Source organism: Vulpes lagopus, chromosome 12 (assembly GCF_018345385.1).
Source record: "Vulpes lagopus strain Blue_001 chromosome 12, ASM1834538v1, whole genome shotgun sequence".
Classification (NCBI taxonomy): Eukaryota; Metazoa; Chordata; class Mammalia; order Carnivora; family Canidae; genus Vulpes; species Vulpes lagopus.
Window position 1 is genome coordinate 43,052,192 of NC_054835.1, and position 22,896 is coordinate 43,075,087.

General features: G+C 50.2%; 1 protein-coding gene across 2 annotated transcripts; it reads left to right on the plus strand.

The window, feature by feature from the left end:
- Positions 1–1,818: 1,818 nt before the first annotated feature.
- Positions 1,819–22,239, plus strand: MEOX1 (mesenchyme homeobox 1). 2 transcript variants are annotated; one of them, XM_041726486.1, is made up of 3 exons: positions 1,819–2,702; positions 18,982–19,154; positions 20,611–22,239. In XM_041726486.1, exons 1-3 carry the CDS (start codon positions 2,234–2,236, stop codon positions 20,731–20,733), a joined length of 765 nt encoding a protein of 254 aa, XP_041582420.1. In that variant the 5' UTR covers positions 1,819–2,233; the 3' UTR covers positions 20,734–22,239. The 2 variants fall into 2 exon arrangements, with proteins under 2 accessions (XP_041582420.1, XP_041582422.1); XM_041726488.1 differs by lacking the exon at positions 18,982–19,154 and having other exon boundaries at positions 20,611–20,696.
- Positions 22,240–22,896: the final 657 nt, after the last annotated feature.

A 22,896-nucleotide genomic window follows, 5' to 3' on the forward strand; every position in this document is an offset into this window, starting at 1 on the left:
TCTCAGATGTTTGTGGGGTGAGAGTTCTGATGCAGCAGGGCTGGGCTGCCCGGGGTTTGAAGCCTGGGACCTCCACCTCCCGGCTGTGTGTCCCCGGGTAGGTCACACAGCCTGTCTGTGCTTCTGAGTCCTCTTCTGAAACGTGGGGCTGATGAGAAAAGCACCTGCCTCACAGTGCTTTTGTGGGGATCCCTCGGGAGGATATGTGTGAGGTGCTGAGGTCACTGGGTGAAGGTCAGCAAGGACGATCGTCCCAGAGGAGGCAACAGAAGCTCAAAGAGATGCCGTGACTTGTCTCAGGACACGCAGCTGGGAAGTGGCAGGCCGAGGATCTGAACTCGCACCTGTCGAACCCCACAATCCGTGCTCCTTCCTCTGTGTCAAGCTGCCATAGACGGGATGCCCGAGGGCAACTCCTGGTTCTGCCCTTTCGGAGCTGTGTCATTCTGAGCTAAGCCTCATTTTTCGTTTGTGAAACATAGAACGTAATTCTTAATTTACCCATAATAGGAAAGTCATTTCGGAGGAGAAATGTGTGTGCAATAGCTAAGTCCCAGGCAAAGCAGAGAGATGAGTCTGGTTGGTGGCAGTGATCCCATCTCCTCTCCTGGCCTACGATACCCTGCCCATTCCAGAAACTCTTTGCCAATTCCATGAAGTGTGTGCGGCCTCCAGGCTGCCGGGCGGAGGCCCATGGGCCCTCCTGGCGTCTTTGGAACCAGCCAGCACACGGTTATGTCCATGCGCATGTCGGCTCTGATCCTGCTGCTGTGGGCCGTGGAAATATTCAGTGGGAGGGGACCTCTGGCCTGTGTGCTTGGAATGTCATCCTCCCAGAAATTATATTAACCCTCCTGAGAGACCAGCAGGGCACGGGGATCAAGTAGATGGACGGATTGACCGATTGAAATGGCAGTTGGCCCTCTTGTGACAGGCACCGGCCAGGAAGGCCACACAATAGTTTGCCAAAGAGAACTCCTCCAGGAATGAGAATCTCTGATTCCTGTTTCCATGCCCCAGATTCCACAGAAGCCGTGGCCTCTGGGGCTGGGGTAGGGGAAGCAGGTGTGGGTAAAAGTTAGAGGGCCTAGGGAAACTTCAAGAGCTTTCTCTAAGAGCCTTCCCTTTGCCGTGGAGAAAAATGACCTGAAAGCCCCCTAGAGAAGAGTGTGGCTAATTGGCATGTAAGTCGGGGTTAAAGAACGGAAGGAAGAATCTGATTGTTTTTTTAAGTTACTGAGAAAGTGAGAATGTCACTTTGGGCAGAGAGAAATAATTTTTTTCTGGAGTGTATCTTTCTTTATGCTGCAGACCCTAGTGGGCCGCTGAGACTTGCAAAAAAAGATTTCTTTTAATCCACCTTCCTTTTTGCAAGCAGCAGTAGAAGGGCCTTTAAATCAAATGCAATCAGCAAACTTGTCTCTTGCACTTATTCCCCGCTTCACTCCCTGGAATTTGGCACTTGATGGATTCTGGATCTGACTTAAGGCTTTTTCCAAATCCAAGACTTGGGGAATTTTGTTAACAGTGCAATAAAATAACTTCATAGTGTACAGGAGGCCCATTAAAGAAGTGGTGTGCGTGTGTGTGTGCTGCACTCTCTCTCTCTCCTTAAAATTAAAAAAAGAAATACAGACAATGTTTCTTTAAAAGTCTCCATCTGCAAATCCCATTAGATGTGCATATAAGGTTTCTGATGATTAATAGTTGCCTGCTCGGGTTTTGGTTGGAGGGGATCGTGTGTGTGCTGGTTAACCCCTCCCTCTCCTCTCTCACGTTTCACTTCAGAAATTTGTCACTCTCTCCCCACCACAGGATTTAAAAGTGTGTCTCACAGCCCCAGTCCAGCCCTCTGCAGGCATTTGCTGCGGGCTCCAGGGCAAGCACTCATCAGCTGGTGCATCTGGGCTACGACAGTGAAAATGTTTAGTGTCATCGGAGACAAATACATGTACAGGGGACCCCAATAGGCAGGCTCGTGTGTCGGGGGGGCAGGAAGCCAGGAGTGAAGTCTGACATAGGTGTGCGCACACACATACGTGTAGCTGGCCACATGTGTGCATACTACAAGGAGAGACTTTAGTTTTGGTTTTTGTTTTGGTTCCTGGGGTGAATTTTCTACTGAACATCTTCCCCTCTTATTTATCTTTTTTTTTTCATTTTTAAAATTTTGAATATAAAAAGTGTAAGAATCAAAACTTTGAAAAGACGGAGGCTCAGCGGCAGACAGCAGATGGATCCTGTGGCCAGCAGCTGCATGAGGAGCCCCCACCCCCCAGCCCCAGGCTGGGGCTGCCTTCGAAACCCCCACTCTGAAGGCAGTGGGGCCTCAGGGCTGCCCCATTACCCGCCAACACCGTTCTCCTTCCACCAGAAACCAGACTTCCCGGCGACAGCGACAGCAGCATACCCCGACTTCTCGGCCTCCTGCCTGGCAGCCACCCCACACAGCCTTCCCCGGGAGGAGCGTATCTTCACTGAGCAGCACCCCGCTTTCCCACAGCCCCCCGACTGGAACTTCCCTGTCTCAGAGGCCCGGCGCAGGCTCAACCCGGGCCCAGCTGGGGGCTCCAGGGGCATGGGGGCCAGCAGCCCAGGCCTGGTGGACACCACGGGAGGCCCGGGCGAGGACTACGAGGTCCTCGGGAGCACTGCCAGTGAGATGGAGAAGAAGTCATCCAGACGGAAAAAGGAGAGTTCAGGTATGTGGCTGAGGAGCAGCTGAGCTCCTTGGTTAGGTTGCTTGCACTCTCTGAGCCTAGCTGCCCTAACCCTGAATTGCAAACATGATCTAATCTACTCAAAGGCAGAAGCTACCTTTGGGGTTTCTTCTATTCAGAGTTCTAGGATTCTCTGGTTGTATCTGTGCCTCCCAGAACTCCCGGACCCCAGACAGGTTATGCCAGCAAGTGAATGAAATAAGATCCACAGAGATTGAGAGGACATGTGTGATGGAGCCTCAGTGCAGGCTGGCACGGACTAGAGAGGAGCTTTCCTGAATCTGGGCAGCCTCTGGGTCATGCTTCTCCCCACCCTGCCCTGGCAGGCTGCAAATGGTCCCAGAGCCAAAGGGTTTGCTCACAGGAGAGTGAGCTGAGATGGGAGCTTGGAGCACTAGGACCAAGGCTGGGACCCTCTGTCTCCAGGAGCCTAGAGGCTGAGAAGCAGGCCTAGGGCTGGGATGGGAGAGGCAAGGGGTGAGGAAGAGATGGAGTGTGGAGATTTGGGGCAGATTGCCCACGAGTATCACTGTGCCCATTTCTGGGCCAAGAGGGCAGCTCAGTGTGCTAAAGTCTGGGCGACCCCCAGGGAAGGCATCCCCCAAGGGGTCCTCCTGAGGGATCACCAGCCTTGGCAAAGTCAGGGAGGCTGGCAGCCAAGGACTAGCACTGCACCTCAGAAAGCAGGTGGAGCCCCACTCCGTGTTGGAGCCCAAGAGGATGGAGCCGGCCTGCTCATTAAGATCCTAGCTATGGGGCAGCCCGGGTGGCTCAGCGGTTTAGCGCTGCCTTTAGCCTAGGGCCTGATCCTGGAGACCCCGGATTGAGTCCCATGTCAGGTTCCCTGCATGGAGCCTGCTTCTCTCTCTGCCTGTGTCTCTGATTCTCTCTCTCTCTCTCTCAATGTGTCTCTCATAAATAAATAAATAAATAAATAAATAAATAAATAAATAAATAAAATCTTAAAAAAAAAAGAAAAGATCCTAGCTATGTCCATCTCCTCCCTGTGGTGGTGACTTCTCATTTCCTCATCTCCCCATGACTTCTTCTCTCTACCTATTCACCTTCTGTCTGATTCCTTGTCCCCTCCTTGCCCAGAACAAGGCAGTGTCCATTCCTGCTGTCCCCTTGGCCCAATGTGTCCTCCTGACAGCTACCTCCAGAGTAGCCTGTCTGTCTGTCTGCACCTAGAGAAGACTTTTCTCACAGGGCTAACCAGAGGCAGGCAGGAAATGAGAGTGCCAAGCAACCAATGAGAACACTCTGTGATTTGCTTTTCAACGTAGCACAGATTTCCTGAGCATCTTCTTTTTGTCAAGCACTGGCCAAGGGCCCCCCCCCTGTGGAGGGGGGAGGGCGGTGAGATGTACATGGAGGCCTCTCTCCCAAGGGGCTCAGGCTGTGAGGCCTGCGGATGCCTGTGTGGCAGTGGATGTACTACCATCTGGGAGGTTCACAGTGCTGCAGGAAACACACATTAGCTTTTTTACGTCCCACCGGTGTGCAAAGTAAATACCGCAGGTCTTACCAGTATCTCTGTCCTATATGCATGGAAAAGGAGAGGCAGAGACTTTTGAGGAGGACCTTTTGAGGTCGAGGTAGTGTCCTGCTCATCGGGATTTGCCCAGGACTTTTCTGAGTTTAGCACTGAAAGTCCAGCGTCCCAGGAAACCCCTCAGCCCTGGAGCAAATCAGGACAGTTGGTTAATCTTGGAATGGAGCTCAAACCCTGGACGTCAGATCCCAAATCCCCCACCTTTCAGCAGATTTCAAGCATAATCCTCATTTTGAAATTTTTGGTCTCCATGCTTAAAGATGCTTACAGTGGATGGCCACAGCCTTCTTGGCTGCCTGATAGGAGGACCCTTTAAGTCCCCAGCTGGTGAAATCCTCAAGTATTCCTAGCCTTGGCTGGAGACGTGGGGAGATGGGGCACTTTCTGCTTCTCCTTGCTCTCAGTGACTTGGCTCTGCGCCTAATTGAAGATCTCTCCCCACCGTGGCGCCTGCCCCCCTTGCTCCTCCACCTCTGCCCAAATCCCCTTCCGCAGCATCCAGCCACTTCCCAGGGAACTGGGAGCCAAGGCACTAGAAGGCACAGGCAAAGGGCTGGGCTTAGGCAAAATCATTCTGTTCCAGCAAGACCCACATGTGCCATCTTTCCTTTGGGTCAATGGCCTGTGGTGCTGCATTAGGGAATGAGCCCCAGTGCCAAGCAGCTGCCATCCCAAGAGCACAGGAACACCCTGCACTGAATGTCCTGCAACTCTTCATAGCGTCAGCCACCAGTGGGGGTGGGGGGGTGGGGGTGTAGGGGGTGTGGGGGATTCTTATCCAGGAGCAGCCCTGGGCTCCACCCCCGTCCCGGGCCTCCTCAAGAAGCAGTAATGGCAGCAGACAGGCAGGGCAGGGCAAGCTGAGTTTCATTCATTCTCTGGGATTCCAGACCTACTCCCCATCTAGCATGGGAATCTCTGTGTCCGAGCTAGATGCTTGAGTCTTCCCTTGTAATTTAACTGGAGGGGGAGGAGGCAGGAAAGATGAGCTGGGTAAGAGCTGGAAGAAAGAGAAAAATAGAGAAGGCCCACAACCAACTCTAGGAATCTGGAGTCCAGCTCACAAGAAACAAACCCATGGGGGAAAAAAAAAAAAACCCAACCCACTCCATCAGTTGAGTCACGCTTAGATTCTCTATGTAACATTTTGCTATCTTGTTCATCACAGAATTTTTGGCATCAATTTTGATTTTTTTAAAGCAATGTGTTAAAATGTTACTTTTCTTGGTGACTGAGGGTTTTGACACCACTTGCATTTTGCACCCAGCGTGAGTGTGTCCCATTTCTCACCTGGGCCCTTGCTCAGCTGTCTCTGAATGTTAACCAGCCATCGATCAGAAAGGTGTTTTTCATAGTTCTTCACGGGCAGGCCAACAGGTTGGCATGTCGGCATCATGACTGTGGGCTGGGTAACTTTAGAAAACTTCTTAAAAAAAAAAAAAAAAAGAAAACTTCTCAATTTCCTGGAGCCTTCATTTTCCCAGTTGCAAAATGGGATCATAACAAAAGCACCTTCCATACAGAGTCACTGTGAAGATTAAATGCAGTGATCCATGAAATTAGCACTGTGCCTGGCATATGAGCTCAATAAATGGCAACTGTGAATGTTACTAGACTGATATTTCCAGAACCAACCAGGGGAAGGGGAGTGGTCGGTGGAACTGAGTATTTCAAATCCATTGACTCAGGAATTCCTGAATCTGGAGTATAACTTCTTGCAGTTATCATTGGTCCCAAAAATCCAGTTATTTGTCATCAGGTAGGAACTTGGAGCCCAGAGATCTTCTGGAGAGGTTGGAGGGTGAGATGTGCCTGGCAAAAGGGTCCCATCGTGGTTGGCCGAGGAGGCTCCAGTAACAGAAAGTTACTAGAAGTTTGTTTCAGAGAGGAAAGTTCTCTCTTCCCCCCTCTCCTTCTGCCAGCCCCAGCAGCTCCCCTGTCATTCCCACTAGAAGTGGAGCTAATTTGCTCAAATAAATGAATAGGAAAGTGGGGGTCCCTGGCTCCCGCTCAGAGACCTTCTGTTGGTCCACGGCACAGAGCTGATTTAGGAGACCAGTGTGATGTTATCTTACCGCAAACACTCCCAGCCCCAGGGCCCATGGGTGTTAAAGACCCCTGCTGGCTGGGACAGCTGCGAGGCCACTGCTGTTTGCCCCTAACCTGTCGATCTGTCTTGCTACTGTGGTTGTCTTTAATTTATGGGAATAAGAGATTTCGCGGTGATTTCCTGGTGGGGTTCAAGGGAAGGTCGCGCGTGATCTGCCTGGCTGTAGGTGAATCCGATCGCCCCCCTGGGAAAGCCCCCCGTGCTGGGGCTCAGCCCTGCTCGCTGGTGCTCTCACGTTTTCCCTTCCTCAGACTCGCTTTGTCCTGTCTCTTTCGCCTCCAACACACGTGCCCCCCAGAGCTGAGCCTTCACTGATTTCTCCCCTGCAAAACATGATCCCCACCTGCCCTTGTGCAACCACACGCACCCCCAGTTTCTCCTGAGGTTTATAAACCCTCCACAGATCAGCCCCTTTCTCCCACCTGTTCGCCTGCAGGCCACCCTTCCCACCTCCACCCCTGCCCCGCCACACCAGTTCGGCTTGCCTTTTGCAAACACACACCCTTTTTCTCCACCCAACCCCATTTGCCAAAGCACTTTCCCTTGCTTCAGGCTTCCTTCCCTCCCACCACTCTCCTGCCTACTGAAGTCCTTATTTTCACAAGCCACCCCCTCCAAGAATCTCTCCTCTCTTTTTTAAAATTAATGGCTCTACCTGTACGTAGCATCATGTCAGTGAAAGCTGTAATGAGGAAGTTTCAAGTCTCAGTAGCCACTAGAACCTGTGCTGATCTTCTAAATAAATATCTCCTAATGTCATAAAGGAGCTCTTCTGAGATTTCTTTTTTTTTTTCTTCTGAGATTTCTTATCCTGAGGCATCTTATATTTGAAATCTCCTTTTTTTAAAATTATGACCAGGGGCATCGGCATCTCGCTGGCTCAGTTGGTGGAGCATGCCACTCTTGATCTAGGGGTTGAGTTTGAGCCCCACATTGGGTGTAGTGATTACTTAAAATCTTTGAGAAAAGTAAATAAATAAATAAAAATTATGATAAAAAAGACACAACAAAATTTACCATCATGATCGGGTTTTAAAAAATACTTTTAAAAAGTTTTATTTAGAGGTGCCTGGGTGGCTCAGACAGTTAAGCTTCTGCCTTCGGCTCAGGTCATGATCTCAGGGTCCTAGAACTGAGCCCCGCATCTGGCTCGCTGCTCAACGGGGAGTCTGCTTCTTCCTCTCATCTCCCTCTGTGCTCTCTCTCTCAAATAAATAAATAAATAAAATATATTTTTTTAAGTTTTATTTATTTAAGTAATCTCTATACCCCACACGGGGCTTGAACTCATGACCCCGAGATCAAGAGTCACATGCTCCTCCGACTGAGCCAGCTGGGTGCCTCAAATCATGATCACTTCTAAGTGGACTGTACAGTACTGTTAATGATATGCACATTGTCCCAGAACAAGTCTCTAAATCTTTTTCATCTTATAAAACCGAAACCCTACCCATTGGAAAATAACTCACCTTTTTTCCTCTGCCCAGGCCTGACAAATAGTGTTCTACTTTCTGTTTCTAAAAGTTAGACTTTTAGGTTAGGTTGCCAGTCTTCCTCAAGCTTCACAGGGGTGGTGACCAGGGGAACAGGGTTAATATGTGACCGTATCATTATATCGGATGAGGAATAAATCTAAACAGAACACAAAGTAGCTTTAGGTCAAAGGCAACCCATCTTATTTTGCCTTTTAATATGAAGTTCCTCTACACCCTCACCAATTCGTGTTCTTTTCTGGTGGTTTTTTTTTGGGGGGGGAGGGTTCTTTGATGCTACCCTTCAGAACAGATATGAAATGATATCATGTTTTGATTTGCATTTCCCTAATGCTTGGTGATGTTGAGCATCTTTGCATATGCTTGTTGGCCAGTTGTAGATCTTCTTTGGAGAAATGTCTATTCAAGTCCTTGCCCACTTTTTAGTTGGATTGTTTGACTTTTGTTGTTAACTTGTAGGAGTTCTTATATATTCTAGATATTAATCCCTTATTAGTGTGTAGTTTGCAAATATTTTCTCCCACTTTGTGGGTTGCCTTTGCATTCTGCTAATTGGTCCCTTTGCTGCATAGATGTCTTTAAGTTTGATGTAGCCCCATTTCTCTGTTTTTGCTTTTGTTGCCTGTGCTTCTAGTGTTATATTCATGAAATCATTGCTAAACCTAATGTCATGAAGCTTTTTTTTTTATTTTTAAGATTTTATTTATTCATGAGAGACACAGAAAGAGGCAAAGACATAGGCAGAGAGAGAAGCAGGCTCCCCACAGGGAGCCTGATGTGGGACTCAACCCCTGGACCCAGGATCACATCCTGAGCTGAAGGCAGATGCTCAACCGCTGAACCACCGAGGCATCCCTGTCATGAAGATTTTTTTCCCCATGTTTTCTTCTAAGAGTTTTATAGTTTTACATATTTTTTAAAGACTTTATTTATTTATTCATGAGAGGCACAGAGAGAGAGAGAGAGAGAGAGAGAGAGAGAGAGAGAGAGAAATACAGACACAGGCAGAGGGAGAAGCAGGCTCCACGCAGGGAGCCTGACGTGGGACTCGATCCCGGGTCTCCAGGATCACACCCTGGGTTGAAGGCAGCGCTAAACCGCTGATCCACCAAGGCTGCCCTATAGTTTTAGATCTTATGTTTAGGTCTTTAAACTATTTTATTCTAGAGAGAGAATGTGTGTGCTGGGAGGAGAAGCAGAGGGAGAGACAGGATTAGCAGGCTCCACATTCAGCTCATAGACCAACTCAAGGCTTGATCTCACAACCCTGAGATCATGGCCTGAGCTGAAATCTAGTCAGATGTTTAACCAGCTAAGCCCCTTAGGTGCCTCTTTAAACTATTTTAGTTAACTTTTTATATGCTGTAACATGACGGTCCAACTTCATTGTATTGCATGTAGATATCCAGTTTTCCCCACATCATTTGTTGAAGGTTGTCCTTTCCCCGGTGTGTAGCTTCAACACCTTTGTTGAAGATCATTTGACCATATATATGAAGGTTTACTTCATAAATATTCTGTTTCATCGTTCTATATGTCTCACTTTATGCCAATACCATACTGTTGTGATTATTGTAGCTTTGTAATATGTTTTAAGCCAGAAAGTGTGAGACCTCCATCTTTGTTTCTCTTCCTCAAGATTGTTTGGCTGCTCAGAATCCTTTGAGATTTCATATGAATTTTAGGATGATTTTTTTCTGTTTTCTCAAAAAACGCTGTTGGGATTCTGATAGAAATTGCACTGAATCTGTAGATCACTTTGAACAGTAAGGACATTTCAACAATATTAAGTCTTTTGATCTATAAACATAGGATATTTTTTCATTTCTTTGTGTCTTCTTTCATTTCTTTCAAAATGTCTTGTAGGGGTTTTTTTTTAAGATTTTATTTATTTATTTGAGAGAAAAAGAGAGAGAGAACATGAGTGGGGGAAGAGGCAGTTGGAGAGGGAGAAGCAGAGTTCCTACTGAGCAGGGAGTCTAACACAGGGCTCGATCCCAGGACCCTGAGATCATGACCCAAGCTGAAGGCAGACGCTTAACCCACTGAGCCCTGTTTTGTAGTTTTTAGTGTACAAATCTTTTACCTCCTTAGATAAACTATTCCTAAGTGTTTTTTTTTTCTTTTTGATGCCGTTGTCAATGTAAATTGTTTCCTTAATTTCCCTTTCAGATTGTTCATTGTTCATGGATAGAAACACGCTGGTCTTTGTGTGCTGAGGTTGTATCCTGCAACTTTGGTGAATTCATTCACAAGCTCCGAAAGGTTTTTTGTGGAATCTTTAGGGGTTTCCATGTACAAGATCATGTCATTTGCAAACTGAGATTATTTTACTTCTTTGTTTTCGATTTAGACACCTTTTATTTATTTTATTTTGTGTTTTTTTCACCTGATTGCTCTGGCTAGGACCTACAGTATTATGTTGAATAGAAGTAGCAACAGTGAGCATCTTTGCTTGTTCCTGGTCTTAGAGGAAAAGCTTTCAGTTTTTCATCATGGAGTACGATGCTGGCTGTGGGATTTTCATATATGGCCTTTATTTTTAAAAAAATATTTTATTTATTTATTCATGAGAGATACACAGAGAGAGAGAGAGAGAGAGGCAGAGGGAGAAGAAGGCTCCATGACTTGAGACTCGATCCCGGGTCTCCAGGGCCTGATCCTGGGCTGAAGGTGGCACTAAACTGCTGAGCCCCCCAGGCTGCCCATATATGGCCCTTATTAGGTTGGGATAATTTCCTTCTGTTTCTAGTTTGGTGCGTGTCCAAGGATCCTCCCTCTCCTGACACACAGATCATGCCTTATTTGTGCCTCCATCTCCACATCAAACCCAGTTGCCTTTCATCCAGAGTTACAGCATATGGCTGCCTTTCTCCTGAAAACTGAAGTGTCTGGAGGGCCAGAATGGTCTCTGATTCACTCTGCAATCTCCATCACACTTAATGGAACATTTACCCTAGGAGGAGCTCATTCTTTTTTTTTTTTTAAGATTTTATTTATTTATTCATGAGAGACACACACAGATTGAGAGAGAGGCAGAGACACAGGCAGAGGGAGAAGCAGCAGACTCCATGCAAGGAGCCTGACGTGGGACTTGATCCTGGGTCTCCAGGATCACTCCCAGGGCTGAAGGTGGCGCTAAACCGCTGAGCCACCAGAGCTCCCCCGGAGGAGCGCATTCAATGTCTGATCAATAGCCTCCATTACAGCCTGGCATTCATTCATTTATCTTCTCCCCTTCTTTCTGAGAGGGGCTCCACTACCTGGCCTGAGGGTTCCCACCATGTGTGATGTACTTCTGTAAAATGCATCAGGACTTTTATAGTCTCACTCATGAAAGTGTGCAGACAGCCCGATTTCAATCATAAAACCAGCCCAGGTCAGGGCTAGTGCTGGGGTCAGAAAGACACATAAACAGTCACATATGCAGGCTGGGCTGACTACATGATCCCCCACGGGGTACTCAGGTCAGCTCCCAAGTACCAGAGCCACCATGGCTGCTGTGGCTGAGCAATGAGGTGGACCCACCATGGCAGGACAGTTAGGGGGGCTGCTATGGCCAGGCAGCCAGAGGGCCCAGCTGTCATAGGGACACGTGGCTGTTTTTCCGGTCTAGAGGAAAGGGCACATTTTTCTAATTTGCAGAGAGGTTTCCTGTGGACTAGCATCAGCCTTGCCAAGCACCCCTCCTGGACTCACTCCTTCTCCTTAGTGGTGAGCACTGGCTATGAAGATTTGGCAGTGGGGGGGCGGCGGGGGGGATAGGAGAGTGTCTTAATCCACCGAGGTTACCATAGCAAAATACCATAGACTAGGTGGCTTAAACAGCAGACATTTATTTCCTCATAGTTCTGGAAACTAGAAGTCAAAGATCAAGATGACAGCAGGTTTTGTTTCTCTGGAGGCTTCTCTCTTTGGCTTGTCCTCTTCTTGCCATGTCCTCACTTGGTCTTTCCTCTGTGTGTGGGCATCCCCAGTGTCTCCTTATGTGTCCTAATCTCCTCTTCTTATAAAGACACCAGTCAGATTGGATCAGGGCTGCGTTTTAACTCAATCATCTCTTTGAAGATACTATCTCCAATACAGTCACATTCTGAGACACTAGGGTTAGACTTCAACATGTTAATGGGGGAGGCAATTCAGCCCATAAACAAGAGTTCTAGGGACAAGGACAAGGTTCTAGAGGTGGTATCAATGCTCCAGTCAAAAACTCCTTTAGTGAAAGCAGCATCTCAGAGGAGTGCATGACCTCAGAGCTTTCCTGGCTCTGGGTCCCTTCAGCCACTAGGGCTTTCCCACACAGAGCATTGTTTCTGGCTACAAACAGATCCCTGCATTCTTATCTTATACACACAAAGAAAGCCCACTATAGGAATGTATCTAAAGAAGTGGGCTATTTGACAGAGGAAGAAGGAAAGGAGATGATCATTAAATAAATGGACAACTTCAGTGTCACTTGGGTAACCAGAGTGACACTGCATACTATGCTGGGTGATCTCATATCTATGCCCACCCTCCTTGCTGGGCTGCAGCCTAGTGAGGTGAGAGGGGAGCAGGGTTCAGGGGCAACTGTTAAGTGCACTAACTGGGCAGATCTGGACCAAGTCCCAGATCCACAGCTTCCCAGGCTGTGTGAGCTCAGAGAGTTCTCCCCTTCAGAGTTCCTGTCTCTGAAAAATGCAGATCACGATGCCTACCTCACAGGAGTTGCTATGGGACAAGATGAGATCATAGACGTAAAGACACAGCCAGCCCCTCAATCCATTGTTCCCAAACCCACACATGAGCACTCCTCTCTTCAAAGTCTTGCCTGATCCTGGCTGCATCCCAGGTGGCCTGTGCTCAAAACGTGGCAAGACAGTGACCCGAGGTCAGAGGGAGCCTTTGAAGCCTGCCACCAGCTGGGCCTGCCTGTCTCTGCAGGCTCACTGGTCTGGGGTCAGGGCAGTGCTGGTCAGGGTGTGGTTTGCAGGGCACATGGCCGGCCACTGGAGCCCCTCTCATTCCAATTCCAACCCCAGAGCCCCCAGTGAGGAAGAAGTCTTAGGGAGCCAGAGTGACCAGTGTGGACGGAGAGACAGGAAATCCACATTCTTCCTGCCTCCTGCTTAGGGCTCCTGCCCCTTACTGTCAGGCAAAAACTGGGGCCTTGACCACTGTCTGACTCAGAGGGATCAGCACAAAACCTGTGTCTGAACCCGCTCAGGCCCCATCCAGATACAGTCTGAAAGTTTTACAGAAAGTCAGTATCCACCAAAGCAGTAACATTCTGACCAGCATCTAAGACCTAAGGGTCCAGAGAGCCCTTGGACTGTAAGAATGTCAGTGGGGAGGCAGCCTTAGCCCTTGCTTGCCGCCCTGCCAGGCTAGGGGCTTAGGAGTCCCACCCGACTCACCTTTCTTCTTTTGAGTAAGTCAGGGCATCTGGGCCCAGGGAAGTGGGGATGATCCCAGAGGCAGAGCAGCTCTTTCATATTGAGGGCAGGACTTGAGGCCCCTGCGGGCTCTGGGAGACAGCCCCTTTCCATGCTCCCCCTCCCCCTCCCCCCCCCCCCCCCCCCCCCCCGGTGCACCCCCCCCCCAACCTTTCTGTTCACTGAGCTGGGCTTCCCTGGCCTCTGGCCAGGATTCCTCTCCCACCCTCCACCCCCCACCCCCCACCCCAGCCTTTCCTATTTCACGTTTTCCCTGTTTTCCTTGAACACAGTGGTGGAGGAACAGTGTGAGCAGTGGGGGCTGGTCCTGCGGCCCACACTTCCTTTGGTGACAGCTGAGGGCTACATCTGGAACATATAAACACAAACAAAGCCCAGAGCTGCCCATGCCTCCCCCTAGCCCATTTCAGAGGCTTGCTATGGCTCCCCACCTTCATTTCCCTGCCTCCCTCCACCTTCACCTTTCTGCTCCCCTCTTCCAAGCTCCCTCACACCCCATTTAATTGCCCATCCAGTCCCTTCTCCCTCCATACTGCAGGGCCTCACTGCCCCACCCCACAGGGGACCTCAGCAAAGACTACTGTAGCACCAGCCATTTCCATTCCAGAAGAATCTGCTTCTCTCCCAGAAAACATACTTTGAATTCCCCAGCCCCACTGCTGGGTTCCTCAAAGAGGCTGGGAGCCCTCCCAGTGCTCTTCAGGCATCTAGCAGACAGGGAAAGGGCCCAGTGAGAAAGGAAGCCAGGGAGGTCCTAGGTGCAAACGCCCAAACTGGTCTTGGGCTGGTTCCATCTGGGTCCTGTCTATTTTGATGGACTTTGACTCCTCCTGAAGTTGAAAGTATCAGAACTAAGAAAGATGCCAAAGGCTGGCACCGTGACAATCTAGGAACCCACAGACACAGTTTTCAGAGGGTTTGCCAAGGTCTCACCTGCTAACATTATCCCCCAGGTATCCCCTTCACTTCCCCGCCCTGGACACACACATGGACACACCCCTCGGGTGAGCACAGCCTCTATGCTCACCCCCAACCCCAGGGTAGTGTGACATAATAGCTGTAGCCCCAGACTGGTCCCAGGGAATTCCAGGAAGCCTTTTCATCTCTGGGTCTTCATTTCCTCCTCTGTTGAATGGGCTGATGTGTACCTTACTCACCCTACAGTACACTTTAGAGGACACAACAGGAAAAAGCCTAAGATGTGGGAATAGCCTCCCATCATGGCAATCTGGGTTTGCAGTCCAGTGCTGTCTTGAGGCCCTCTCTCACCTACTCTGGGCTCCCCTGTAAAGTGGAAAGGTGACCAGAGATCAGTTCTAAGCCCCTTCCAGCATTACTATTCTATGATTCTGTAATATATGAAACCCCTAAAGACATTTATCTCTGGGGAAAAGAGATCCATTGTCATCTGGGAAGTGTTATTTGAATGTACAGCATGTGGCTTTCTATCTGGTCTTGGATAGAAATTTATGTAAGACGGCTGTGACAATTAGGGAGTAAGGATACAGGCCTCCAAAAAGGCGTGTTCCCCAGCGTCTGTCTGAACTTCCTTGTAGCTCTGATAAAGCTGTCTGCTAACTTGAGGAAGGCCTGCCAAAACTGACAGCTATTTATGAAATAATTTACCTTGGATGGTGTAAAAGCTCACAGTGGAAACCGCAATCACACATACATCCTGTTTGCATTTCTCTGGGCACGACAGTTCCATCCCAGCCCTGCTGGCTGGCTCTGGCTCCGAGGGTCAAGGGTCATGCAGGGGCTGAGGCAGGGCGGGGCTGCTCCTCCTGAGCCCCAGGGGGGGCGGGCAGCCCACTGAGCACCAGCCTCCTCCTTCGGCAGTTCTGGAAGAAGCACCCCTGCCCCTGAAAGAGAAGCAGGACCAGGACGGCTGAGATGTGACTCTGGTCAATGCCAGTTACTGTGCCTGGAATCATGCCCCCACTGGAAGGCTGACATAAGAGTGGCCAGGCGCACAGATCAGAGCAGAGATGCAGAGTAGTAGAGAAGGGAGAACAGTTAAAAGGCCAGACATTGAAAAGACACCCCTTTCACACAGCTCTGGAGATGTGGTACCTTGGCAGGCATCGTCTCTAACCTCCACAGTGAATCAACCTCTGCAATTCCATCTCCAGGAGAACCTCTCTGTATGGTGCTCCAGGCACTCTGCTCGGGGTTAAGACGCATTACCCATGGCATTTGACCTCTCTGCAGCCTTCTGATCACAGTGCATGCAGCTATTCTTATTTTGCAGAGGAGGAAATTGAAGGTCAGAGAACTCCAGACACTTGCCCAAAGTCAGAGACGTCCTTGGAGACTGCTAGGGCCCAGATTCTCCAAGCACTCCTCAGACACAATTCCACCACTCAGCTTTGTACATCAGAGGGAGACAGAAACGCTCTGGCATAGCCCTGACCTTTGAGTTGAGGACCTAGGGAAGGCTGAGGAGGGCCTGGGGACAGAGCACACAGCAAGACCCCAGATCTGACTGAAGAACTAGAGGCCCAGACAAGAATACCTGCAACTGGAGAGGCCTCAGGTTCAAGACCAGGAGTTCTTAACAGAAGAGAGAGTAGGGAGAGGAGAAGAGGATGTCAGGGCTGCATACTGGGAAAGGACTCTGACACCAGCTCCCCCAGGTGGGGGGTGGCGGGGGAGGAAGACCCAGCCAGTCTCCTGCTCCTACACATAGGGAAACCGAGGCCCGGAATAGGAAGGAGGCACCCCAACAGAGGTGTACTCTATTGGGGTCAAACTATCCTGTGAGTAATGTGCAGGACTTTTGGAGGACTGTTCTTTTCTGGGATTTTATAGGCACTCGTGTGTACCTAAGCAGGTCTGGGAGTAGGGGAATGTGGGTGTGGGCATCAATCCAAGTCAGGGCCCCCAGGAGCCCTGGGTGTGGAGACAGGCAGAGCTACCATGTGCGGGGTCAGCCCTGAGCCTGCAGATGCAGATGGAGAACCCCAAGGCCAGCACTGACCACCACACCTCTAGCCAGATGAATCTGGGTCCCGATCTCAGTTCTGCATCACCACCATCCCGAATTGCTGGGCACATCAGGCAAGTTCCTGGACCTCTCTGAGGCTGCTTCCTCCTCTTAATGCTAAGTAGGATTTAGCAAACATTTAGCAAGTACTGTGCCAGGTACAGTAGCAAGTGAGAAAAGTTTTATCCCTGGGGGGAGAAAGAGAGCTCTATTAATCAAATTATCACACAAATCCACAAGACGATGCTAAAGAGGACAATAATGGTACCTCCTCCTAGGAGTGCTTTGTGGAAAGGATTAAATGCCTCTGAGTACAGAGGTGCCTTCAAGACACCACAGCTGTTACTATCTATCCCAGTCCCTCAGATGACATTTCCGGGAGTTGAAGAATTGGAAGAATGCTTTTTTATTTAAGAGCTTCAAAGTTTTAAAAGCATTTTCCACACCTAAAAGCTGGTCCAGTCTTCCCAATAATCCCGGGAGGCAGGTGCTTTATTTTCCCCAATTTTTTGATGGGGCCACTGAAGCCCAGAGAGGTTAAGTGACTTGCTCAAAGGTCCGCAGCAGGAGATCACGACCTCACACCTGGACGCCCGTCATCTTGGTTTTACCCTCCCTGGGTCGTGAGAGGGATCGGCCAGGAAGCACCCTGAGCCCTGGGGACGAACCGGATCTCCGCCGGCCGCGATGTGCTCCGGGAAGGCTGGCCTCCTCCCCCCCCCGACCCCCCTCCCACCCCCGGCCCGCGCACTCCTGGGGATCCCCGGCCCGGGCTGCGCGTCCTTCCCTGCAGCCCACGCTCCCGCTCCGGCTTTGGGGGGTGCGGGGGTCTGGGCCGGCCTTTTCCCAGCCAGCCGCACGGCAACGGGGCGCCCCCTTCCTGCCCCCGCCCCGCGCGCCCTTCGGGCGGCCGACCCCGACCCGGCTGCCGGGCATCGGGGAGCCCCCGGGTGACAGCGCCTCTGCGCCTTCTCGGGTCCCGCCGGGGCGCCCCGATCGTTTTTTCCGTGCGCCCTTCCCTGCGCCTGGAGCCGCCACTCCGGCCTCTCCCCGGCTCCCGGGCGGCGGGGCGCGGGGACCCAGGGCCCGAAAACTGAAAGCCAGGGGGACTGAGTGAAAAGCAAAGAGAAGCAACTGCGGAGAAGGGAACCCGCGGGCTGACGAGGGGTCTCCACCTCCCCACCCGCTCCGCCCTGAGTCTGCTTAGGGGTGGGTTGGGGGGAGTGGGAGCGTCTTCCCTGTCCTCCCCCACTCCGTCTAAAAGCCCCCGCCCAGCGCCCCCCATCCCGGGGCCAGCCCGAGACAACAGAGACTCCCCTAGAGAGACACACACACAGGCTGGGATGGGGTCCTTAAGGGGACAGAGGATGGGCACACCGCCCTCAGTAAATCACCTAACTCTGAGCCACCCGGCCCCAGGCCTGTAAAAGGACAATGAAACGAATGGCTTCCAAATTTTAGAGCCCTGCAGGAAAAGCGGTTCCTGTAGCCATTCCGCGGACACGTGGCGCGCATTGTTAATTGTGTGGGTGTCCTGGTCTCCTTCCGGCGTCCCTCCCCACCCCGACCCCACCCCTGAAGTGGAGGCAGAGCCGCCTCCCAACTTGCTCTTGCTCAGCAAACAGCACAGTCTCTGTCATTGGCACAGCACTCTACAGTTTGTAAACCCACCGTGGATTTTACTTGAAACATATGTGAGTCACACTGCTTTGGGTTTGCTTTCTGCCTCCGCCAGTCACCCGCTGGATGAACTGGAGGAACTTGAACAACTTGCTTTAAAAGTCTCTGTTTAGTTTTCTGGTCTCTACAGTGAGGCTGATACAAGAACTCCCCTGGCTGAGTTATTGGAAGGATTAAGTGGCTGATACATGTAAGGTGCTTGCTCCCTGCACCCCTGTTAGCAGTTATGATTGAGCCCCTGCTGTGTCTAACTCAAGCGCAGAACTTTCCAGACTTGGCCCCTCCCTGTATCAAAAGGGGAAAGAAGCTTAAGGCAGCACTTCTCAACTTACATGTGCACACAGCTCCCCTGGGGATCTGGCTAAAATGTGATTCTGATTCAGCAGGTCATGGGTAGGGCCCAAGATCCTGCAAGTCTGACCAACTTCCTGGCCCTGCTGCTGGGGCCTCGGCACCCTCTGAGAAGTGAGGCCTTAAGAGCAGTGGTTTGTAAACTTGACTGTAAGTCACAATCACCTTTGAAGGCTTGGTAAAATCCATAGCTGGGGCCCCACCCCCAGAGTTTCTGATTCCCTAGGTCTGGGATGGGGCCCTAAACTATGCATTTCTGACAGTTCTCAGGTAATGGTGATGTCACTGAGGACACAGAGCCTCTGTTTTAGAACCTCTTGCCCCATATGTTTATAGCCACTATTAATATCAAACTGGGGGAGCAGAGCTGGATCATAGAAATCATTAAACAACCAAGAGCAGATTCTCATGCTTTGGGGATAAGAAAAGTTTGGGGTGGGGGGGATGCACCTGAGGTTGGGAGCCAGAAGACTCCCCGTTCATAGGGGTTAAAGCACCAGAAAGAATGATCAAGGGACAGGGTGGGTTCCTTCTCAACATCCTTTTAAAAACCGAGAGAGACAAGAAAAGGCTGCCCTGACTCTTAAGGACAAAAAAAGAGGGAATATCTGCCGCTCACATCTTCAAACGTTTGGGATGTTTTCTCCCCAGACAACCAGGAGAGCCGGGGGAAGCCTGAGGGCGGCAGCAAGGCTCGCAAGGAGAGAACCGCCTTCACCAAGGAGCAGCTGCGGGAGCTGGAGGCCGAGTTCGCCCACCATAACTACCTGACCCGGCTCCGGAGATACGAGATCGCTGTGAACCTGGACCTCTCCGAGCGGCAGGTGCGGCCCAAGGGGGCCTCCTCTTCTGGCCATCCTTCCTTTCCTCTGCTCTCTCAGTCCCTTCCCTTCCCTGAACCTTCTCTTGTGTCTTCTCCCTCTGCCCAGGGCAGTGGTTCTCCACTGTGGCTCTACCTGAGAATCACGCAGTGGGGAGTTTAATAACAATGATGTCTGGGCTCCACCCCGAGGGATTGTTTTCATTGGTCTGGGATGGAGTCTGGGCATCAGAATTTTTCAAAGGTCCCCTAGGTGGTTCTCACATGCAGCCAGGGTTGGAACCTCTAATCTGGTTTCCCTCAAACTTGGGTGTATGCTGGAATCACCTAGGCCCTCGTTTAAAAGGCAGATTCATAGGGGTGCCTGGCTGCCTCAGTCAGTGGAACAGGTGACTCTTGATCTTGGGGTCATGAATTCAAGCTCCACGTTGGGTGTAGAGATTGCTTTAAAAATAAAACTTAAGGGCAGCCCCGGTGGCTCAGCGGTTTAGCACCGCCTTCAGCCCAGGGCCTGATCCTAGAGACCTGGGATTGATCGATGGATCGAGCCTCACATCAGGCTCCCTGCATGGAGCCTGCTTCTTCCTCTGCCTGTGTCTCTGCCTCTCTCTGTGTCTCTCATGAATAAATAAAATCTTAAAATAATAATATTTGATAGCTTTGATGAGGCACTCTGCTAGAGTACTCAGTCTACAAAACTAAGATTCAGATCCTGCCTCTATCACTTCCTAGCCCTGTGACCTCTGGGACATGTCTCCTAACCTCTCTGGGTCTCCATCTGTAAAACAGGGTCATGACCCCACCTTGCAAGTAATGCTGAAGCTCAGATGAGAAAATACACAGACCAGAGCTATCTAAACTGCCAAGAGCATTTTAAATGTGCCTAAGGATGAGGCTGGTGATTGTCTGCTCCCAGACCCCCGGGTTCTAGAAGCTAGAGGGAGGAGGTGTTGGCACAGGAAGAATGGGGCATGTGAAAGCGAGAGGGGCCAAAGGCCCAGTGACTTTTAGACCCTGCCCCCAAACTGTCAGGCTTTCTGATGCAAAGACAAGGAGACTCAAGACAGGCCTCTGGGCAGATTGATATGTCCTCCCTTCTGTCTCAATGCCCGGTGCCTTTAGAGAAGCAAGGCAGCACACGCAGGGGTTCAAGCTGGGCCCCCTGGAACTGCAACCTGCTGTCTTGAGCATCAGTATGGGGAGGTAGGGACTGCCTGGGTGGCTCAGTCGTTTAGCACCTGCCTTTGGCCCAGGGCATGATCCTGGAGTCCTGGGATCAAATCCCACATCACGCTCCCTGCATGGAGCCTGTTTCTCCCTCTGCCTGTGTCTCTGCCTCTCTCTCTCTCTCTCTCTCTCTCTCTCATGAATAAATAAACAAAATCTTAAAATATATATAATATATATATATATATGGAGAGGCAGTTGAAGTGACCGGGTTCCTCTAATTCCTCCATCAGGTCAAAGTGTGGTTTCAGAACCGAAGGATGAAGTGGAAGCGCGTGAAAGGGGGTCAGCCTATCTCCCCCAGTGGACAGGACCCTGAGGATGGGGACTCTGCTGCCTCCCCAAGTTCAGAGTGAGATTCTCCACGGAGAAAGAAAGACTGACTGAGACCCCTACCCAGCTCCCCTCATCCCAATCCTCACTCCAATCCCGCCTTTACCTTCTCCCATCCCTACCCCCCAGAGCAGCCTCTCCACATCTCTCAATGACTCTTCAACACAAAGCAGTCTGGCATCTCTGGGAGCCGTGAAGTTTCCCAGAAAGTTCTATCCAGCTTTGCTCTGTCTTAGCAGTCTCTTCCCCAAGGCGTCTGCTTCCCGTAGCTCTCATAGCATCATACAGCCACCAGACTGGACCCAAGTGAATCTGGGGAACAGCTCCAGGCACACTGCTGCTTGGGGTCTCTCAGCTGCCACCCACCCTTCCTGCAACCACCTTCCTCCCACACCAGCCAGCCCCCCTCCAGGTCTAGACACCACCTGGCCTTTTGGGAGAGGACTCTTGGGACCAGCTAGTGACCTGTGGAAGCAAGTGCTCCAAAGGAAGGAGATGACCCACACCCCTAGACCACCCTTCCTTTCTCAGCTCTGTATCTGAGGCTCTGGGGAGCCTTCCGTTGTCCCAAGACCCCAGGGAGAACTAGTATGAGGAGGATTGAGGACGGAAGGTCCTCAGCTGCTGCCAATCAGAAACCCAGTCCTTATCTTCCAAAGTTGTTGGCTGAGTGGGCAAGTTTATAACCCTGGCTGGAGGAAGACTGTGGGAAAAACAGCCAGGGTCCCTATATGGACCCATTCACACTGGCTTGACTGGGTGGCTGAGAACGGACCTCTTCTTTTCGAAGTCGCTTCAGGGATATAGCTGGGTCGGCTGAGCCGCGCCCCCGAGCAATGGACCAGCTGTTCCTTTAAATCCACAGTTTTGGGATTGAAAACCTATCCAGATGCTCACATTATTGAGCTGAGGGCTGGAAAGTGTCCCCTGTGTTCCAAGGATGAAGAAATCATACTAAGCCCAGTGAATGAGCGCCTAGAAATGTGGAACCCTGGAGTGGAAGTATCCTGTGTTTTCAAGGGACTCTCTCTGCAAATGAGGACAAAAAAAAAAAAATCTCTCTTTCTCCGTGGGATGCATCTGAGCCCTTCCAATGTGTTCCACACTTGCTGTTATGACAGGAGGAGCTGCTAAGTTTATGTACATGGACCGCCCAGATCTTCTGGGGTGACACTCCGGGAAAGATGGCCAAATAGCCTGGGGTGACCAGAGCCTTGGAGAGAGACCCCCGCCTGCCTCAGTGCTCTGTTTCCCAACACCAGCTGGTGTTGCACAGAGGTCAGGAAGAGTTTGGAGCTCTTGTGTATAGATTTAATCATTCACATTGTAAAAAGAACCCCACCTCCCCCATCCCGAAAGGACAAACGCTCTGGAAAATGATTGCCAAATGAGATGGCTGGTTAGAGCATGTGTAATTTTTTTTCTAAAGCGTATTTCATATATTTTCTTAAGATTACATCAAGTTAACTGTGCAAGATTAAGTCACTTAGTAAGAAAACTCTTGGAGAAATAAAATCAATAAAAAGCAAGTTTCCAAGGCCTTTTTCTTTGTAGAGCTAAGAACCACATTCTATATGCAACCCTCTGGTGTTCGTGTGATGGTCACCGGGACTGTGTCTGAAAACAAAGAAAAAAGAGAAGAAATCACTTAGACCAAGGGATCCCCTTTTAGGTTCTTCAAAATGGGGGGGAGGGGGCAGATGTCATCATTGTAAAAAATATGTTGTTTCTAGGCAACTGCATTGTTTTCATTGCCTCTTATAAAATTTTAGCTATCAGTTTCCCCAACCTGTGGCATATCAAATAATCGAAGTTCTGTAGACAAAAGATGAATTCTTTTTAATAAAGGAATCTTGACCATAAACTAACCACCCCTGATTTGAAGGGGGAGGGAAAAGCAAAGGGAGAGGGAGAGAGAGAGAGAATCTCAAGCAGACTCTGAGCCAAGTGCAGAGCCTGGCTCAGGGCTTGATCTTACGACCTTGAGATCACAACCTGAGCTGAAATCAAGAATTGGCCACTCAGTGGCCAAACTGAGGCACCTGGGCACCCCTCTAATTTTTAAATTCAGAATTTGGAGGTTTTGTTTCTCAAGGTAAAACAATAGACACCAATAGTAATAAAAATGCCACAAGAAGAAATGTCCTCAGTCCTGTGCCTTTTTAATTTAAAAAGATTTATCTCAC

What these genes read in the sequence shown, in the direction of transcription:
- MEOX1 (XM_041726486.1), top strand. Translation starts at nt 2,234, where the DNA reads ATGGATCCTGTGGCCAGCAGCTGCATGAGGAGCCCCCACCCCCCAGCC. An exon ending in ACGGAAAAAGGAGAGTTCAG is followed by an intron (nt 2,703 to 18,981) that starts GTATGTGGCTGA and finishes TTTTCTCCCCAG; the next exon opens with ACAACCAGGAGAGCCGGGGG. An exon ending in TGGACCTCTCCGAGCGGCAG is followed by an intron (nt 19,155 to 20,610) that starts GTGCGGCCCAAG and finishes TTCCTCCATCAG; the next exon opens with GTCAAAGTGTGGTTTCAGAA.